This window comes from Bison bison, unplaced genomic scaffold (genome assembly GCF_000754665.1).
Source record: "Bison bison bison isolate TAMUID 2011002044 unplaced genomic scaffold, Bison_UMD1.0 scf7180017864043, whole genome shotgun sequence".
Classification (NCBI taxonomy): Eukaryota; Metazoa; Chordata; class Mammalia; order Artiodactyla; family Bovidae; genus Bison; species Bison bison.
Genome location: NW_011494615.1, coordinates 4145241 through 4162605, shown reverse-complemented (window position 1 = coordinate 4162605; position 17365 = coordinate 4145241). Strand labels below are relative to the sequence as shown.

Sequence of the window (17365 nt, the reverse complement as noted above, 5' to 3'; positions counted from 1 at the left end):
TGAGCTTCTGATGCTCCACGATGCTCTGAGAGCGTGCTGGACTGACTGAAGGTGTGAGTTTTGGGAGGGGTGGAGGTGTGTATGCACGACCTCTGGTTCTGTTTGGCCTGAAGTTCTGTTTTGGTCTGTTCAGTACGTCCTCCCATCGCTGTATGTGCCGGGTTCAGACACCAGGACTGGTGGCGGCCACGTCACTGGTGGGGAGGGCTGAGGTGGAAGGTGGAAGATGGGCCTCAGGCCGGGCATCCAGGTTCCTTTGAATCCGTAATTCCACTGGCCGTAGAGGGCTCCATTCAGATATTGGGGACCTCTGCTTGAGGTTGGGTGGGTGATGCCCCTCACCCTTGACTTCCCGTCTACAGGCACATGACTTTTGTTAGAAGCAAATTGAAGAAAGGGAGAAAGATCTCAGCCTTGTCCCAGGAGTTGTCAGTTTGTGAGAGTAACACAGAGTTTTTTTGTTCTTTTTTTTTTTTTTTATAAAATGAATACCGTTTTATATAATTCCTTTACCCAAGGATAGAGTTGACTTTCTCAGCTATGCAGTAACCATTGTCTATGGAACTCTCTTCTCTGATGGACAGACATTAGGGTGGGTGGTTGATATTCACATTCTTTTATTGCACAAGTTAATAATTTATCCTGTGAAGATGAGGTAGAAATTTTTCTGGTACTAAACTCTTCTCGACTTCTATAATTTTCTTTCTACTTTTTTTCTTTCTGCTGCTAAGAGATCGTGTGCTTAGTTTAATGCCTGAACAAGTAACAATCAAGAACTCTCTAGGCATCCTGTGGGAATTAGAGAATCCATTCTAACATTATTCCACATGGTTTTTCTAACCCAGAACTGCTTTTCTTCCCCCAGATGTGGCCATTGGCGCACCCAAGGAGGATGACTTTTCAGGAGCAGTGTACATCTATCACGGTGATGCCAGGGGGATGGTCCCTCAGTATTCCATGGTAATTGGCGTGAGAATGTCTTGGTCGCTGTTCATACATTCATTCTACAGATGCACACAACATCCAACATTGCTCCTGCCTTCACCTTCACCCCCTCCAGTGAAGGATGCAAACCACTGATACTGCTTCTTAAATCTGAACATATTTATAGACTCCCACATTTGCTCATATCTAGGGAGGCATTCTGCCTATAGAAGATAATATCCAAATTCTTAGCCAGAGTTAGAGTGGTTTATGGAATAAGAGGAGGCTTGCCTTTTCTGGTTACTGTTTTGTCAACCATCTATGCTGAGCCAACGGATTATCCTGTAAAATATGACTTAGAATGACAATGGTCTGTGGAGGAGGGACCTGAAAGCTGTTCACGGGGCTCTTGTCACAAAACTGGCATTAAAACTGTCAAAGCTCTGGCCTCGTTCCCCTGGACTTGGGAACGTGGAAGTGGTGAGTTCTGTTTTTTTGCTTGAAGTTCAATCTTGCTGATCGTGTCAAGCCTAGCTCCTGGGAAAAAAGGAAGTCCCTTTCTGGACAGAAGCATGATCAGGATGTTTGTGGATGTCTGTGTGTGGAGTGGCACAGGCCTGGGTTCTTCTAGCGAGTCAGCAACAGAAAGGGACTGAGTGCACATCAAGAAGCTTCCAATCAGCCCATACTGATTTACTGAACGTTTATTACTGTCTCACCCTCTTCTACTCAAGCTGACACTTCTCGTCACCAAGAAACTTGCCTCATATCTTGAATATCAGGAAGGAAACCAAACTCTGAACTGAGTCCTCTTCTTATAAAGTGTTCTATACAATGAAATAGGAAGTATTGAAACCTGTCCATGTATGGAAGTCTCTAGGTAGGAAAAGACTTTACAAGTTGATTTTAAGGGGTAGTACCTACATGTTAAGTTCAGTGTATACATTCCTAATTGTGCTTCCTGCAGCAGATAAGAGTCAGCTGATTGAGGGTCAAGGGCTGGTTGGTTGGCTGCCAGTTGAGCCCAGGTTCTGGGCCCCCTGCTTGGTTCTGTGATTCCAGCAGGAGGCAGGTGCCGAGGGAGGTGCTGGTGAGAACAGGGACGCTTCCTGAGTGTCTGCTCTGCTGTCTTACCTTCAGTCCTCATCACAGCCGTGTGACATGGGCACCTTTGTCATCCACCTTTCCTATATGAGGTGATTCTAGCCCAGGGAGGGGAATTGACCTGCCCATCGTCACCAGCTAGGAAGTAGCAACTTGGCCACTGAGACTTTGCCAGTTTAACTCCCAACCCTCTTATTGCAACCACTACCCTCAACTCCACATCAGAAAAAGGAACACTGAGGGGAGCTCCGTTGGAAAACAGAATTAGGGAAGCTTATTTTGCTGGGAGGCATATTTACTCCGAGGGGCCTTCATCCACATGGACCATGCTCCGTGCATTAGAAACAAGTAAGTCCGAGTCTTTGTGACCCCATGGACTGTAGCGTACCGGGCTCCTCTGTCCATGGAATTTTCCAGGCAAGCATACTGGAGTGGGTTGCCATTTCCTTCTCCAGGGGATCTTCCTGACCCAGGGATCGAACCAGGGTCTCCTGCGTTGCAGGCAGATGCTTTACCGTCTGAGCCAGCAATGATTAGGGTGAGAAATGAGTAATAGTGGGAATAAACTCCTAGGGGATTCAGCCGATGCAGCAGGAGGCAGAGGGCTCCGGGGGAAATGTGGGGGCTACATCAGTCCCCAGGGGCTGCTCTACTGTGGGTCAGGGGGCTCTGTTCCCACTGTCACAAGCTGAAAGTCATCCAGGGAGTAGGCATCCTTGGGCAACCATCGAGGTCACTCTCCACGCTTCCTCCTGGAAGCTTGTTGCCGGACCTGGGAAGCTAATTGCACAGAGAGGCGATTACAAGTTGAGAGACCCCGCTTCCCCTCCTCCTGCGGCCCTCCTGTGTTTTGTGGTGTTGCTGGGAGGGATCCCTGCAGACAACTGAAGTATACATTTTGTGGTCAGCGCGGATTGTCTTTATAGGAAGCAGGGATCAGCAGCTGGATCCGTCCTGCCTTTGTCAGCACGCAGCCTGGCTCGTTAGCTCTAACAAAGAGAAGTGGTTTGGGGCTCTTTAAAAAAAAAAAAGAAAAGGAGCAACCAGTGATTACACGTTTCCAAGCTCCTAATGTATATGTGATAAGTTTTGTGATTTTAAAAGAAGAAAAAAAAATCCTTTAATGCCAGATTGTCCAGGGCCCAGGCTTGGACAGAGCGGGCATTGTGTGGGTGAACTAGAGGAGGAAATCAGAAACAAGTCTGGGCAAGGGGATTGCTTTTCTTTGGCCCAGATTGGTATTATTTCTGCTGGATACATTGTGAGATCAGGGTCTGAAGTTCTTCCATATTACTCTGTAACTCATTCCTCTTCCTTGAGTTTACCATGAAAAGTGTTGATTTTAAGATCCTCCCGTGCCTTTCTCAACTTGAGAGCCCCCCGGGCATGTCCCCGCGGCCCCTGTGATCTCTGTCCTGCCATCAGGACACCGCATGTAAAGCTGATGAAGCGGAGGTTTCCCAAGGCTCCTGGTTTTCATTTAGAGTTATTAGCACCAAGCGGACTTATCTTCCTGGCTTTATGGCATAATGGCCTGCAGATGTCTGTGGGATAACTTAAGCCTGCATCACCACCCCCAAAAGGACCACCCCTTCACTCTTCCCCGCTTGTCCCAGCCACAGCATATCTCAGAAATGCAAACTCAGGGCAAGCTGCTGCTCACATCTTTGGACCTCAGAGCAAGATGCTCCACTTCAAAATGTGGCTTTTAGGAAACACACAGACGCACATCCATGTTTGTTTAGACAGAGCCACAGGGGAACGTAGGGCTCTGTCTGTTAGCGAGATATTTTTCTTCAGTGTTTCCTGCAGTGCTCTGATTTTTACTTTAAGGCTTGCACGCTTCCTGTTGGATGGTTTCACTGAGGTGGCAGGAGGAGGGTTATTTGCAATTATTGGCTGCTGGGGAAGTCCCTGCTATCTCATATGTAGGTCCTTTAGAAACCCGCACCCCCACCATACTTGTGACTTCTTTGCAGGCAAGAAAGTCCCACGTGAGCCCTGGGTATGTATATACCTGGGTTTGACATGGAGGCTGCTGTGTGGCATGAATACAAAGCATTTCTCTTACCATCCACAATGAGGGCCTTGGGAGGGAAGCCTCACCAGGGAGACTGTTTAGAGAAAGGGAAGAAGTAACAGGTCAGATCCCAGAACATGGCACTTTCGTGATTCGAAAAGTTTGGCATCTTTGTGTGGAGCTGTGCCACACGAGTGTGGGTGTATGACAAAGGCTGGGTGTACAATAAATATTCTTGAACCAGTACAGCACGTGCTGTGTTAGCACAGGTTGGGCTTGACGACGAAGAAGAGATAAGTACAGATGCTGCTATGGCCTGCTGGCAGAAGAGCTGTCAGTGCTGAATGGTTGGTTGAAGGCTGCCTTTCAGGGCAGCTTCAGCTGATTTTTTTTTTTTTTTTCCGAATTTCCTTCAGTTTACAAAAGATTCGGGACCATGGAATTTTAGATGTACTAGGTAGAGCTGTTTCGTCCTGCCTGTGATTCTCAGGAGCCTGCACATCCTCTGGTTGGCTTGATGGAGAGGTGGTTTCCACGTGGTCGTCTTTTCTAGGTGGATGTGTTGGGACTGGGCTCGCGTGTATACCTTAGGAGTGTTCCATGTTTAGTACATGTTTAGGTAGAGAGATGTGAGGAGAATGGGTTCTGAGGATTCCAGCCAGCTAGACCTGTATAAAAACAAAACAGAACTTCCTGTAGAAACGGCAGTTGACCTTAATCCATTTGGAGCTTCATTCAATACGTCAAAACACTAACACATTCACCTAGGCAGTTTGTTCACTAGCACCGAGCTGAGAAAAAGTTGTAAATGGTGACATTTGACTCAGGCAAGTACTAATAAAGGAGTGTGAGGTCTTCAACTGCCTGCTAAAGCCCCCGATCAAATTCAGACAACAATTTTTTTTTTCTTTGACCAACTTCAAGACCAAGTGACCGAGAGAAGCTGGGCTAAAACAGTCACGGGTTCTCATTTGTGACCGTGCTCCTTCTGGTGGCTCAAGCTCCCTATTATCTGTTGCAGAAGCTGTCGGGGCGGAAGATAAGTCCGGTGCTGCGGATGTTTGGTCAGTCCATATCGGGAGGCATTGACATGGATGGAAATAGTTATCCTGGTAAGCTATTTTTCTTGAAAGACACATGAGATAAGCCAAGATAACCAGTCTGGTAAGTGTGGTCACATCTATTTAGGCTTAGAAAAATTCACACAAGTACAACAGGGTGTTTTGCTTGGTGTTTGCTTTTTAAGATGAAAGTAGTGTTAAAATTAATTTTTTTTTTCAGTTTTAAAATGATCTGCTCTGAAGGGTTTAAGCACCAGGAGGGTGGATTTTTGTAGTGATTTCCGTGGCAGCAAGTCTTTCTCATGAAGACAAAAAGCCCTCTCCACATTTAGAATATAAGGAGTGAAACCTCATGTTTTCCGTAATATTTGAGCATATTTTGAGGTGTCTTCCTCTTGACAGGGGAGAAGGAGCAACCCCCACCCCCACCCCCCAAACACACACACAAGACAAGTATTGAAAGAAACACTCGGAGCAGGAAGAGAACCATGTTCTTTACCTGACACAGAAAACAGACCTTTGCCATTCAAGGCTGGCTGGCTTGTCTTCAGGGTTAATTAATGCCTTGTGGTGGTTGAGGCTAATTGAGTTAAAACGTACGATTTCAAACCCCAATCCTCAGTCATATCTGGTTTAGGTGAAATTGACTGGGCAATGGAATAGTGGACCCTTTGCTATTTGAAGGGGATGAAGTAGGCAAGGTAAGGAAGCAAAGAGAAGACGTGAAAAAAAATCCCAAATCATCGTGGAATTCAGAAAAAAAGTCCCTGAAACTGTAGGCCATCGTGCTAGCTTGAGAAAATGTTTCTTTCCATTTAAAATGCCTCAGAAGGATCTGTGGAAATGAATGAAGTTCTGTACAGGGTACTGAATTTCAGAGTTTCCCATAGACAGGAGTTTTGATCATCCTTGTAAATCTGCAGAGCCAGAAGGAGTGGGAACAGAAAAGGGTCAGTTTTGAGGTCTGTTTCCCTCATAGCTTACTTGGTAAAGAATCCACCTGCAATGCAGGAGACCTGAGTTTGATCTCTGGGTTGGAAAGATCCCCTGGAGAAGGGAAAGGCTATCCACTCCAGTATTCTGGCCTGGAGAATTCCATGGACTGTATAGTCCTGGGGTCTCAAAGAGTCAGACACGACTGAGCGCCTTTCACTTTCACTTCTTCACTTTTCCCTGTAGACCATCCTAAGTCTTTACGTTTGAGAAAGCAGTTCTTATTCTGGGCAATTTGTGGCTGTCCCTAAACAATACTGTCCATTGGTTTAGCAGTACTGTCCATTGCTTCCCTGTGCGATGTGCATTATAAAGTTACCCCCATAGGTAGTTAGAGATACAGGTGTCTCCCCCTTTTACAGACAAGGATGCTGAGCCTCAGAGGACTTAGGGTGCCAGAGACCACATTGTAGTGCGAATGAGGGCTCAGGCTGCTCCTCTATATTTGCACAGTGAGCAGGTGTGGTCACATTTCACAACACACGTGGATTTCTTACCTTGCAGTTTTTCATAAGAGAAATGGCAAGTGCATCAGATTCTTTTATGTTCAAATATCCAGGCAATTAAAAAAAGACTGTTAGAAAATAGCAGAATTAACATGCACACCCAAGGGCAGGGATTTTAGCAGTCCTGCAGTCCATGGATACGCTCTTTGTTTTTCCTAATTGAGGGCATTTGTAGATGGAGGGATTCAGACGCTTTTGGGTTAAGATGCTTGGTTTTGTAAGTGGTCATGGGGAGCAGGGCTGAAGGGTTTTATTATACTTGAGGGGAGAAAAGGCAGAGAACTGTTGCATAAATGAACAGTTCCTAAATTAAAATTATTTAGGAATAAACATTACCAACTAACACTTGTCTTGATTTATAGTTGGCCAAGTATTTTCATGAGTTTTCTTATTTTCATGTCTGATTTAATGAGTTTAATAAGTATTATATTGAGCAAGTATGTAATAAATGTGCTCTGATTTAAATATTGTGAAATGCTGTCAGCTTTGGAAGAAGACATTTGGGATCATTATCTCCATTGTGCAGACAAGGACACAGAGAGTCTCTGTGGTCACGTAGAGTGAGGGGTGGATTGGAGACAGTTCTCATGTTCTGCAGAACCTAGAGCTTCTTCCAGGAGTCATTTGATTCCAAGTGTCCCCCCTCTGAATCCCTAATGTCCAAAAGAAATAATGTGAGCCACTTATGTAATTTAAATCATTCTAGTAGCCACATAAAAAATGATATAAAAAGAAACAGATGAAGTTAATTTTAATAATGTTTTATTTAGCCCCATGTATCAACATATTGGCACCCCACTCCAGTACTCTTGCCTGGAAAATCCCATGGATGGAGGAGCCTGGAAGGCTGCAGTCCACTGGGTTGCTGAGGGTCGGACAGGACTGATCGACTTCACTTTCACTTTTCAATTTCCTGCATTGAAGAAGGCAGTGGCAACCCACTCCAGTGTTCTTGCCTGGAGAATCCCAGGGATGGCGGGGCCTGGTGGGCTGCCATCTATGGGGTCGCACAAAGTCGAACACAACTGAAGTGACTTAGCAGCTTAGCAGCATCAACATATTATCATGTCAGCATACAATCGATACAAACATTTTTTATGAGTGAAATAGTTAATATTTGTTAGTGCCAAGTCTTTGAAATCAGTTTCTGTTTTACATGTACGTCTCAGTGCAGACCAGAACCCTTCGGGGTCTCAGCCGCCACACCTGGCGATGGGCCACCATACACGACAGTGTGGCTCTAGCTCCTGCAAAGCCATTGCAAGCCCCTGACCTCGAGACTGGCCTCCATCACGTTGGAGCACCTCGACAGCGGGTGGGTGAGATGGGCTTCAGGAAGATTCTAAATCTGTAAACTTGTGGTTTTCAGATGTAACTGTTGGAGCCTTCATGTCGGACAGTGTGGTTCTCCTAAGGTGAGATGCTTCCCTCTTTCCTTTCGGTTCTCTGTGGGCGAGGGATGGAATTGGGTGGGGTGGGGGGCGGTGCAGGGGATTTATTTATCATCCGTCAGCAATCACTCTGCCCTGTTCCTTGCATGTGGAGGTGCTCGGTAATTGTGAATGCTACCTTTGTTTCCCTATTCTTGTTATCCTGTATCCCAGGGTTCCCAGCTGGTGGGCCTTGAGTGGCTTACATGTGTAAGGATAGCATCCTTGGAGCTTCTAGGCAGAGGTTTCTGCCTTTTTCCGTGAACAGCCCTTTCCGTGGATGTGCTGTACACAAGCTGTCATTTCCCGGGGGTGCCATGACACTGCCCTGTCCCATCTGTTCATCCCTACCTACAGCCTTCATCTCCACTTCCCCACCTCCTGGTCCCCAGCTCCCCAGGGACTGGGAGCCTCCTGCCCCCTCACTCTTTGCTGACAGCAGAGGGTGAGGGACTTGAGTTCACTGTGAAGCCCATGCCGTCTGGATCCCTCCTGCAAAGGCCAGTAGGCTGCCGTCCCACCCACGAACCCTCTCCAAGTATTTCTGTCTGTATGAGTCAGAGGAGGCAGAATTACACTTTGGAGTGGGAGCCAACTCTTAGGTTTTGTTAACAACCTGATTGCAGAACTTTCTAAAATAGGCTAGTAGGATCTTAGAGCTGGAAGGGATCCCAGAGGCCATGGAGTTCCACACCCTGGATTCCTCTCATTCAGCAGGGCCTTTCTCTTGAGTCTCTACCTCAGGGCTACACAGCCTCCTCTGGAAGGAGGGACCACCTCAGATAGGGGCTTAGGAACTTCTAAGGGAACCAGTTAACTCTAGGTGATGAAAAACATCAAGTTGTTCAAGTTACTTGCCTTGCGCACACTTACCCACAAAGCCTATTTGCAGGCTTTGTCAAATTGGCAGTAGACAGAACTATCTTTCAGAAAATCCATGGATAATTTACATTTTCAAGATTGAGCGTAAAGTTCCTGAGCCAGAAGTGACTCTGTTACTCCAGAGATTCTGCTACTTTTAAAATCCACTACTTCTTTATTGAGCACTGCAATGGGCAGAAAATTGTGGGGAAACATAATATTTAAGGCATTCTGAATCAAGGGGATTAGTTAGACCAAGCTATAAATACATCACAAAACATCATCAATATAATAGAGTATGTAATAGGTGCTATGTGAGCAGTATAGATAATACATATTCTAAAGATTTAGAAAAGATGATAACTACTCTAAGAATGGTCTAAACAGAGACTGGATTATATTTTCTTATCAGATACCTAGCCTTAAGGGCCTTTAGCTTTCAAGTTTTTTCTTTTTCATTCTTTCCTTCTTTAATTCCTGAGAGTTAATTTAAGATGGCCAATCAGGTTGGAAAGAAATGAATAAATTTAATATGGCGTTCCCCCCTCCCCCAAATATTACATCGTTGAAGAGGCAGAATAGTCTTGAGGTTGAGAGTGGAAACTCTGGGGCCAGGAGGCCTGGGTTCAGCCCTAACTCTGCCCTTACGAGATGAGTTTCCTGAGCAAGGCTGGTAACCTCTGTTTCAGGATGGTCACCTGTTAAAAAGGCGGCAGTGCTCACCTCACTGAATAACCTAAGTTTTTATGAGAGCTCAGTGAGCTAGAACAGTGCCTGGTTTAAGTGTTCAATTTTATGCTTCTGCTCAGTCATGTCTTATTCTTTGTAACCCTTGGAGCAGGCTGGGCTCTTCTGTCCATGGGATTCTCCAGGCAAGAATACTGGAGTGGATTGCCATTTCCTCCTCCAGGGGGATGGATCCTTTACTTTCCATAGGTTTGGATTTCTCCTTTATCACCCCACTCTCTGCATTGGTGTTTTCTCAGGTGGAACAGCTTTCATGGCTACAGATGGTTGTGGTTGGACTTGAGAGACCAAAGCTCCAGCTGGTGGCCTCACAAAGTCCTTCTGCTCACTCTCACGCACAGTGTGCTCTGGCTTCTCAGGATTCCCCTTGAATAAAACACATTCCCCGGCTACTGTTAGTGGAAACCAGGCCCTCCCCAAACCAGGAGCTTCTGGCTTAAGGCATATCTTATGGGTTCTGCTTTTTCATCATCCTTGTATTTTATAAGCTTGCAGCTGTGAGCTCCAACCCAGAGGGGCTTGTCGTCTTCTGTCCTCTTTTGTGAGGGACAACGCTCTCCAGGGATTTCCTCACACGTAGGTGTAAATGTAAAGCAAGGCAGTTACCCATGGATGGGAGACCCCAGACCCTAGCCTGGCATGGAGGGTAGAATCGGATGAGGTGGATGAACTCTAACAGGCACGGATGTAGAGTCCACAGAGGAGAACAGCTGGGAGCATTTGGAGAGAGCAGACTTTAGGACCAGAGCCAGGATCACCGGCGCGGACGAGGAGGTCCGTGATGGCCGAGACAACCATGGCAGGGGTGCCTGGGGGTCCGGAGCTCACGGTAACCCATTCCCTCATTCATCTGCCCCTGTGCATTGACCTGCTGAGATGCAGCTGGGCGTCAGGTTTGGGTGTACTTCATTGTTGTTCAGTGGCCAAGTCGTGTCTAACTCTTCACGATCCCATAGACTGCAGCACACCAGGCTTCCCTGTGAATCAGTGATGCCATCCAACCATCTCATCCTCTGTTGCCACCTTCTCCTCTTGCCCTCAATCTTTCCCAGCATCCGGGTCTTTTCCAGTGAGTTGACTCTTTGCATCAGGTGACCGAAAGTATTGGAGCTTCAGCTTCAGCATCAGTCCTTCCAATGAGTATTCAGGGTTGGTTTCCTTTAAGATTGACTGGTTTGATCTTTTTGGATCGAACCTATGCCTCCTGCACTGGCAGGCAGACTCTCTGCCACTGAGCTACTAGGGAAGCCCTGGCTGTACTGTGGAGAGCAACCAACACAGTTAATAAGAAGACAGCTGTCGTTTGATAAGCGCCTACCTGTGCCAGGCACTGTCTAAGCCCTGCTGTGTAGTAACTCCTCGCTCTTGTTGCTTTGCGCGTTGCGGTATAATCTGCATACAATTTAGGCAGGTGCTTGATGAGTCTTGCCCAGTGTGCACACCCGTGTGACTTCTACCCCATCCAGATGAAGAGCATTTCTGTCACTCCAAGAAGTGTCCTCTTGCCTCTCTCTAGTCATACCCCTCTCCTGACAGACGACTGCTCTTCTGATTTCTGTCCCCCTGGATCAGTTCTAGAATTTCATATAAATGGAGCTAGAGCGTATGCACCCTTTGGTTTCTGGCTTTTTGCACTCGGTGTGATGTTTTTGAGACTCAGCTGTATTGTGTGCTGTGCAGTGTTTTTTCCTGGTACTGAGTGGTGTTCCATTGACTGAATAGACTGCAATTGTTCGTCTGTTTTTGGAAGAATATATTTGAACTCTTTTTTTAAAAATTTCATTTTTGGCCACACTTTCTCGGCTTCTGGGATTTTAGTTCTTCAACTAGGGATCGAACCCGTGTCCTTGGCAGTGAGAGTGTGAAGTACTAACAACTGGACCACCAGGGATTCCCCTGCATTTTAACCTTTAGTCTTAACAACTGCATGACAGAGATATGGTGATTAGGAGCCTCATTCTAGGGGTGAGGAAACCAAATGACCTGGAGGTTTTATCAGTTTAAAAAAGGAGGCGATTGTAGGTTGTGTTAAATGCCGTGAGGACAACAGAGCAGGGTTGCCTGTCAGAGGGTGTGCGTGCCACGCTCAGCAGAGTCAGGGGAGGGTGAGGTCCGAGTGGGGTTGCAGCTGGCGGTAAGAGGGCAGTGGCGCCCTTGCTGTGGCAAGTCTGCAGAAGTCAGCGGCCGAAACCAGATGGCCATGGGTGGGTGAGAGGAGGAGAAGCAGGAAAACAGTACCTTACCTTCTTTCCAGAAGCTTGACTGCAGAGGGGGAAGTGGGAATGGCAGTGGTTCAGAGCGGGTGTTTGGAGGGCGGGACCAAAGTGACCCTCAGCTTCACCCTCATCTGTCTGAACCTCACCCTGACCCCCTTCCTTTCTTGGGGCCTGGAGAGGTTGAAGAGGTGGAAGGGAGGAGGGGAGGCGGAGGAGGGACTAGGGAGGTGAGGAAGGGAGTGTCTGGTGTCTGGACTGTGGGTGGGGACTGGGCTCAGTGTAGGATTCAGTTTGCGATGTGGATGAGGGTGACCACCTCAGGTCTTTTCCAGGAGTGTGAGGGGCTCAGGGTGAGCAGGGAAGCTTCCAGAGACAAAGTAGGGCCCCTCAGAGAGGGAGGAGCAGGCAGGAAGGATCGCCCAGGGAGTCCAGGGGACCGGGCAGGTTGCCACCCTTTGATAAGGTGCTGCATGTGGCTGAGCAGCAGTGAGCCGAAAGTCTGGAAACTCTGGCTGATGAAGCTAAGGGGGCACCCCAGGCATGACTTTGCTGACAGGAACGTAGGGATAGACTTGGAGTCACCTTAGGGTCTTAGACCAGAAAATGGAGGAGAGCCAGGAAACCATGCCTGTGCGTGCATGTACCACACACACACACACACACACCATACATACACATACACACACACCCTACACTTAAACACACCACACACATCACATACACACCACACACACACACACACACACCATACACAGCATGCCTGTTCTGCTCTAAGGGGGAGAGTCAAGAGCCGTGTAGGTTAGGAACGCTTTGGGCTGCAGTTAAGAGAAACCTTTCTGAGGTTGGTTTTCAACTAGGTCGATGTGAATTGGGCTTCCCTTGTGGTTCAGCTGGTAATGAATCTGCCTGCAATGCAAGAGTCCTGAGTGCGATCCCTGGGTTGGGAAGATCCTCTGGAGAAGGAAAGGCTACCCACTCCAGTATTCTGGCCTGGAGAATTCCATGGACTGTATAGTCTACGAGGTGGCAAAGAGCCGGACACGACTGAGTGACTTTCACTTTAAGACGTGAATTAGCTCCCTGGAGTAATGGATTACATCGGGTATGGTTAGTGGTCTAACACCTTCACCAAGGGTGTAGGCTCTTTATCTCTCCTCCTGTCTCTGCCATGCAGGCAGCACTGACTCTACAAAAGGCCAGGGTCACTGGAGTAACATCATGTCCCAGGGTGTCCTGACTGGGTTTATTATCTACCTGGAAGTGAAATACCATGATCAAATTAGATATCAGAATTTAAACTGAGAACCATCAGAAAGAAGTATTCTATGGATTAATGATGTGGAGTGTGTACACACACATTATGGCATATTACTCAACTATAGGAATGAGTGAAGTAATGCCATTTACCACAATAAGGATGGACCTAGAGATGATCATCGGAGAAGGCAATGGCACCCCACTCCAGTACTCTTGCCTGGAAAATCCCACTGACAGAGGAGCCTGGAAGACTGCAGTCCATAGGGTCACTGAAGGTTGGACACGACTGAGCGACTTCACCTTCACTTTTCACTTTTCATTTTCATGCATTGGAGAAGGAAATGGCAACCCATTCCAGTGTTCTTGCCTGGAGAATCCCAGGGACGGAGGAGCCTGGTGGACTGCCGTCTATGGGGTCGCACAGAGTCAGACACGACTGAAGCGACTTAGCAGTAGCAGCAGAGATGATCATACTCAGTGATCAGACTCAGATCATACCCAGATAGAAAAAGACAAATCTTATATGATATCACTTATACGTGGAAGCTGTAAAATGATACAAATGAATTTATTTACAAAACAGAAATAGAAAACAAACTTATAATTACCAACGGGGAAAGGTGGGGGAAGGGATAAATTAGGAGTTTGGGGTTAACATATACACACTGGTAGATATGAAATAGAAAACAATGAAGACCTACTGTGTAGCACTGGGAACTCTAGTCAATATCTTATAATAATCTATAAGGGAAAAGAAGCTGAAAAAGAATAGACACATATGTATATATATTTAACTGAATCACTTTATCCCTGAAACCAACCTAACGTAAATCAACTATACTTCAATTAAAAAAAAAGCATTGCAGCCACGAGCTTCTTTTAAAGTCTCCATGCATTTGCAGCGTTGCCCTTGGGTGCCCCTCTGCTTTCATCTCAGCCCGTGAAACCCAGTCTCCCGCCCCCACCAGGGTGTGGGCTGGCCCAACTCTGGCCTCAGGAAGTTTGTTCTCTGGGATTAGCTCAAGAGGGCAGGTCCGGTGTTAGGGTGACAGGCTCCTGGTGTTATGCCATAGAAGGTCTGAGGAAGTGATCAGAGAGGCTTATGAAAGATTTCTGGGCTTTTCCTGGTCCTGAAACAATACTTGGAGTTGAAACAAAAAGGTTGGGAACTGATCTGACGGATGTTGGAGGGAGAGGTGCTTGTGAAGGTCTCAGCCTGTCATTTCAAAGGATTCTGGTTTTGTTTTTTTTTTTTTCTTTTAACAACCCTCATCGAAGTCCTTTTGTCTGTACTGCTCACTTCTGCTTCCTGCTCACCTCACCTTCCTCTGCCAGGCTCTATCCCGGGAGGAGGAAGCAGGCATTTCCCCCAATGAGGGGCCCTGGGATCGTGGGAGGGCTGGGCCGCTTCTGCACAGTGGCCTGGCAGGACATGTGCTAGGCAGGTGAAGTCTCACAGAGTGGACTCTGGCTCTGCTGGTGCCCCTGTCTGTTTGATGAAACTTTGGCCCTTCCTGTAGTTTTCGATTCCTTGGACTAGAGAGATTTCATTTAACAAGAGTGGTTGTTGTTTTAAATTTTTATTGGAATATAGTTGATTCACAATGTTATGTTAGTTTCAGGAATACAGCAAAGTGAGTCAGTGATACATATACATTTATCTACTCTTTTTAAAATTTTTTTCCCATATAACTCATTACAGAGTACTGAGTAAAATTTCCCTGTGCAATGTAGTTAAGTCCTTAGTAGTTATCTGTTTTTTTATATAGTAGTATGTTTGTGTCAATTTCAATCTCCCAATTTGTCTTTTTACCCTCTTATCCCCTGGTAACCATAAGTTTGTTTTCTATGTCTGTGACTCTGTTTTGTAAATGAGTTCATTTAACAAGAGTTTTTGAACACCTACTCACTAGGCAATATCAGGATGAATTCAGCAGGATCCCAGCCCTTGGAGGGCCTGTAGGCTGATGGGATGAATTTGGACATGGACAGTGGCCTTAGTTAGCAGGTGAGGTGAGGTGTGGACACAGAGAAGGAAGACATCCAAGTGCTGCGGTGCTAAGGAACACTTGAGCATCTTCCAAGGATGAACCCAGAAGGAAGTTGGAAACCAGATATTGGATTTCCAGGGACTGCCGTTGTCTGACTTCGTTAGACTTGCAGCTGGGTCTGCCCGTAATTCCTTTCTACTTGTCACAATTGTTCTCTTAAGCCGCATCTCAAGGCAGTGCTGGCAGTAGTGAAATCCCCTAACTCCATCTGGGCCACGAAGTTCCTTGCTTGCTTTCTTCTTCGAGGTTTTCCTCAATGCTTTCTTTTCTCCCAAGTTGGTGTTGGTCCTGGCTCCCATCTGTCTTGTCCCCCTGGGTGCTCTTTGCCGGATCATTGAACACAAGTGAGGTCATTGTTCTCAAGCTGCTAAAGCCCCTTAATCTTGTTATATCACCCCAGCGGCGTGAAGGCTGGGGCTCCTTGGGGGTAAAAGGGTCTCTTTGTGAGGCCTGGAGGGGAGAAGGTTAAGCCACAGTTTAGGTGAATCTTCCCTCAGCAGATGTTTGCAACCAGAGCAGAATGGTGTGATTCACTCCCTGCTTCTAATAGGGGGCCCCTGGGGAGTCCCCGGAAGGCCAGCAATAATGTCGTCCATCCATCAAGCACTGGAGGGTGGTCCTTGTCGGTGATAGGAGTGTGCATATTTATTGGGTTTCACTTGGTCCAGTTATTAGGAAGGGTGATTTCTTCAGCTCTGAAATGCTTTGCTGTTACCAGCTGGGACCCCATTCATCAAGGTCTTTTGGAAAAAGTGCTTAATTAATTGATGGGAGTAAACGAAGAGGGAAGGTTTCTGGATGGGACTTTGCAGTTCATGGCAGTAATGGCAGTAAATGCGTTGGGGAATTCCTGCTTGTGCATCTGTTTCTTGAGTCATGGCATCCCCCTGTAGGGATACCTCTTAAATCTGTTCCTATCTTCCTAATAAAATGGAAATCAAAAGTTAATTGGTGAAATTTTAAAATAATCTCCCAACATCTGGTGGTTCATTTATGGCTTCAACCAGATGTGTTTTATTAACAACTAGCTGGCCTTTATTATTGGGAAGATAACTGTTCTTTATTGGGAAATAAGCTGAGACACCAGAGAATAGGATTCACAGAGCACCCTGGCCATTTTCTCTCACTCAGGCTGTTTCATACTTTACTCAGATGCTGGGCTGAAGCCCTAGGATTTGTCCTGTTGGCTTAGTTATCGTTTGGTTCCTCCTGACCTGTAGGGCGAGACCCGTCATCACAGTGGATGTCTCCATCTTCCTCCCCGCCTCCATCAACATCACGGCGCCTCAGTGTCATGACGGCCAGCAGCCTGTGAACTGCCTCAACGTCACCGCCTGCTTTAGCTTCCACGGCAAACACGTTCCGGGAGAAATAGGTAACACACAAGACCAAGTCAGGGCTCCGCATAGCCATCCTAACTGGAGTGGGATTGTGGGATCATGGGCAACCAGGGGCTGTTCTGGAGTTCCTTCCTGAAGTGCCAGCTGGCTGGGTTTACAGGCAGCGGGTCCACGGGCTAGATGCCCTTTTCCCTGAGGTTCCCCCTCTGCTCTTCTTACCATTATTTTCCCAATTCAGTGCAACCTCCAGCTCTCAGAAAAATAATATTTGACTCTAAGCATCCTTTATCCAAATGTCCCTGGACCATACTGAAACCTCACTGGGCCACAGGCAGGACAGGTGGTGGGTCTTGTGGACATGCAGTGGGTAGCCTGGCCCTTTTGAAACATTTTGTGTAGTTAGGAAAAAAAGTAGTGGGTCTTTGGAGGCTCTCCCTTGAGCTTGCAGCACCAGCCAGATGTTGAGGGCTCATGCTCCATACTGTGGAATCGGAGACAGGATGAGTGGTGAGATTAGCATGCTGAGTTTTACAAAGGTTCAGGCTTCCAAAAGGCAGGGAGCTGCCTTTGCTAGCTTCGGATGATGGAGGAGAGGCAGGAAAACCCTGGCCACTGGCAGCCGTCCCTGCCATTTCTCTGACAAACGGAGGTCGACTTGCTGGCTTAGTTCCGAGACTGGATCAAGCCCTGGAACAAGATGGGATCAATGTGGCTTAGCAGTCAGAGTGTGTGATCACCTGAAGGAAGTGAATCTGGAGCAGTTGTGCAGATTAAGAAGTCTTTTGTTTTTACTTGAAAGGCTGATGGAATAAAAGAAAGGAGAGCTCCAAGGAAATGAAAAACAAAAAAAATTTT

At 46.9% G+C, this 17365-nt stretch overlaps 1 protein-coding gene across 1 annotated transcript in view; it reads left to right on the top strand.

Moving 5' to 3' along the window:
- ITGA9 (integrin, alpha 9) overlaps nucleotides 1-17365 on the top strand; it is a 369261-nt gene that overhangs the window by 68158 nt on the left and 283738 nt on the right. Inside the window, exons 11-14 of the mRNA XM_010835514.1 lie at nucleotides 866-960; nucleotides 5070-5160; nucleotides 7978-8023; nucleotides 16391-16545. Of these exons, the coding sequence (XP_010833816.1) occupies nucleotides 866-960; nucleotides 5070-5160; nucleotides 7978-8023; nucleotides 16391-16545 (387 nt within the window). The remainder of the gene's footprint in view (nucleotides 1-865; nucleotides 961-5069; nucleotides 5161-7977; nucleotides 8024-16390; nucleotides 16546-17365) is intronic.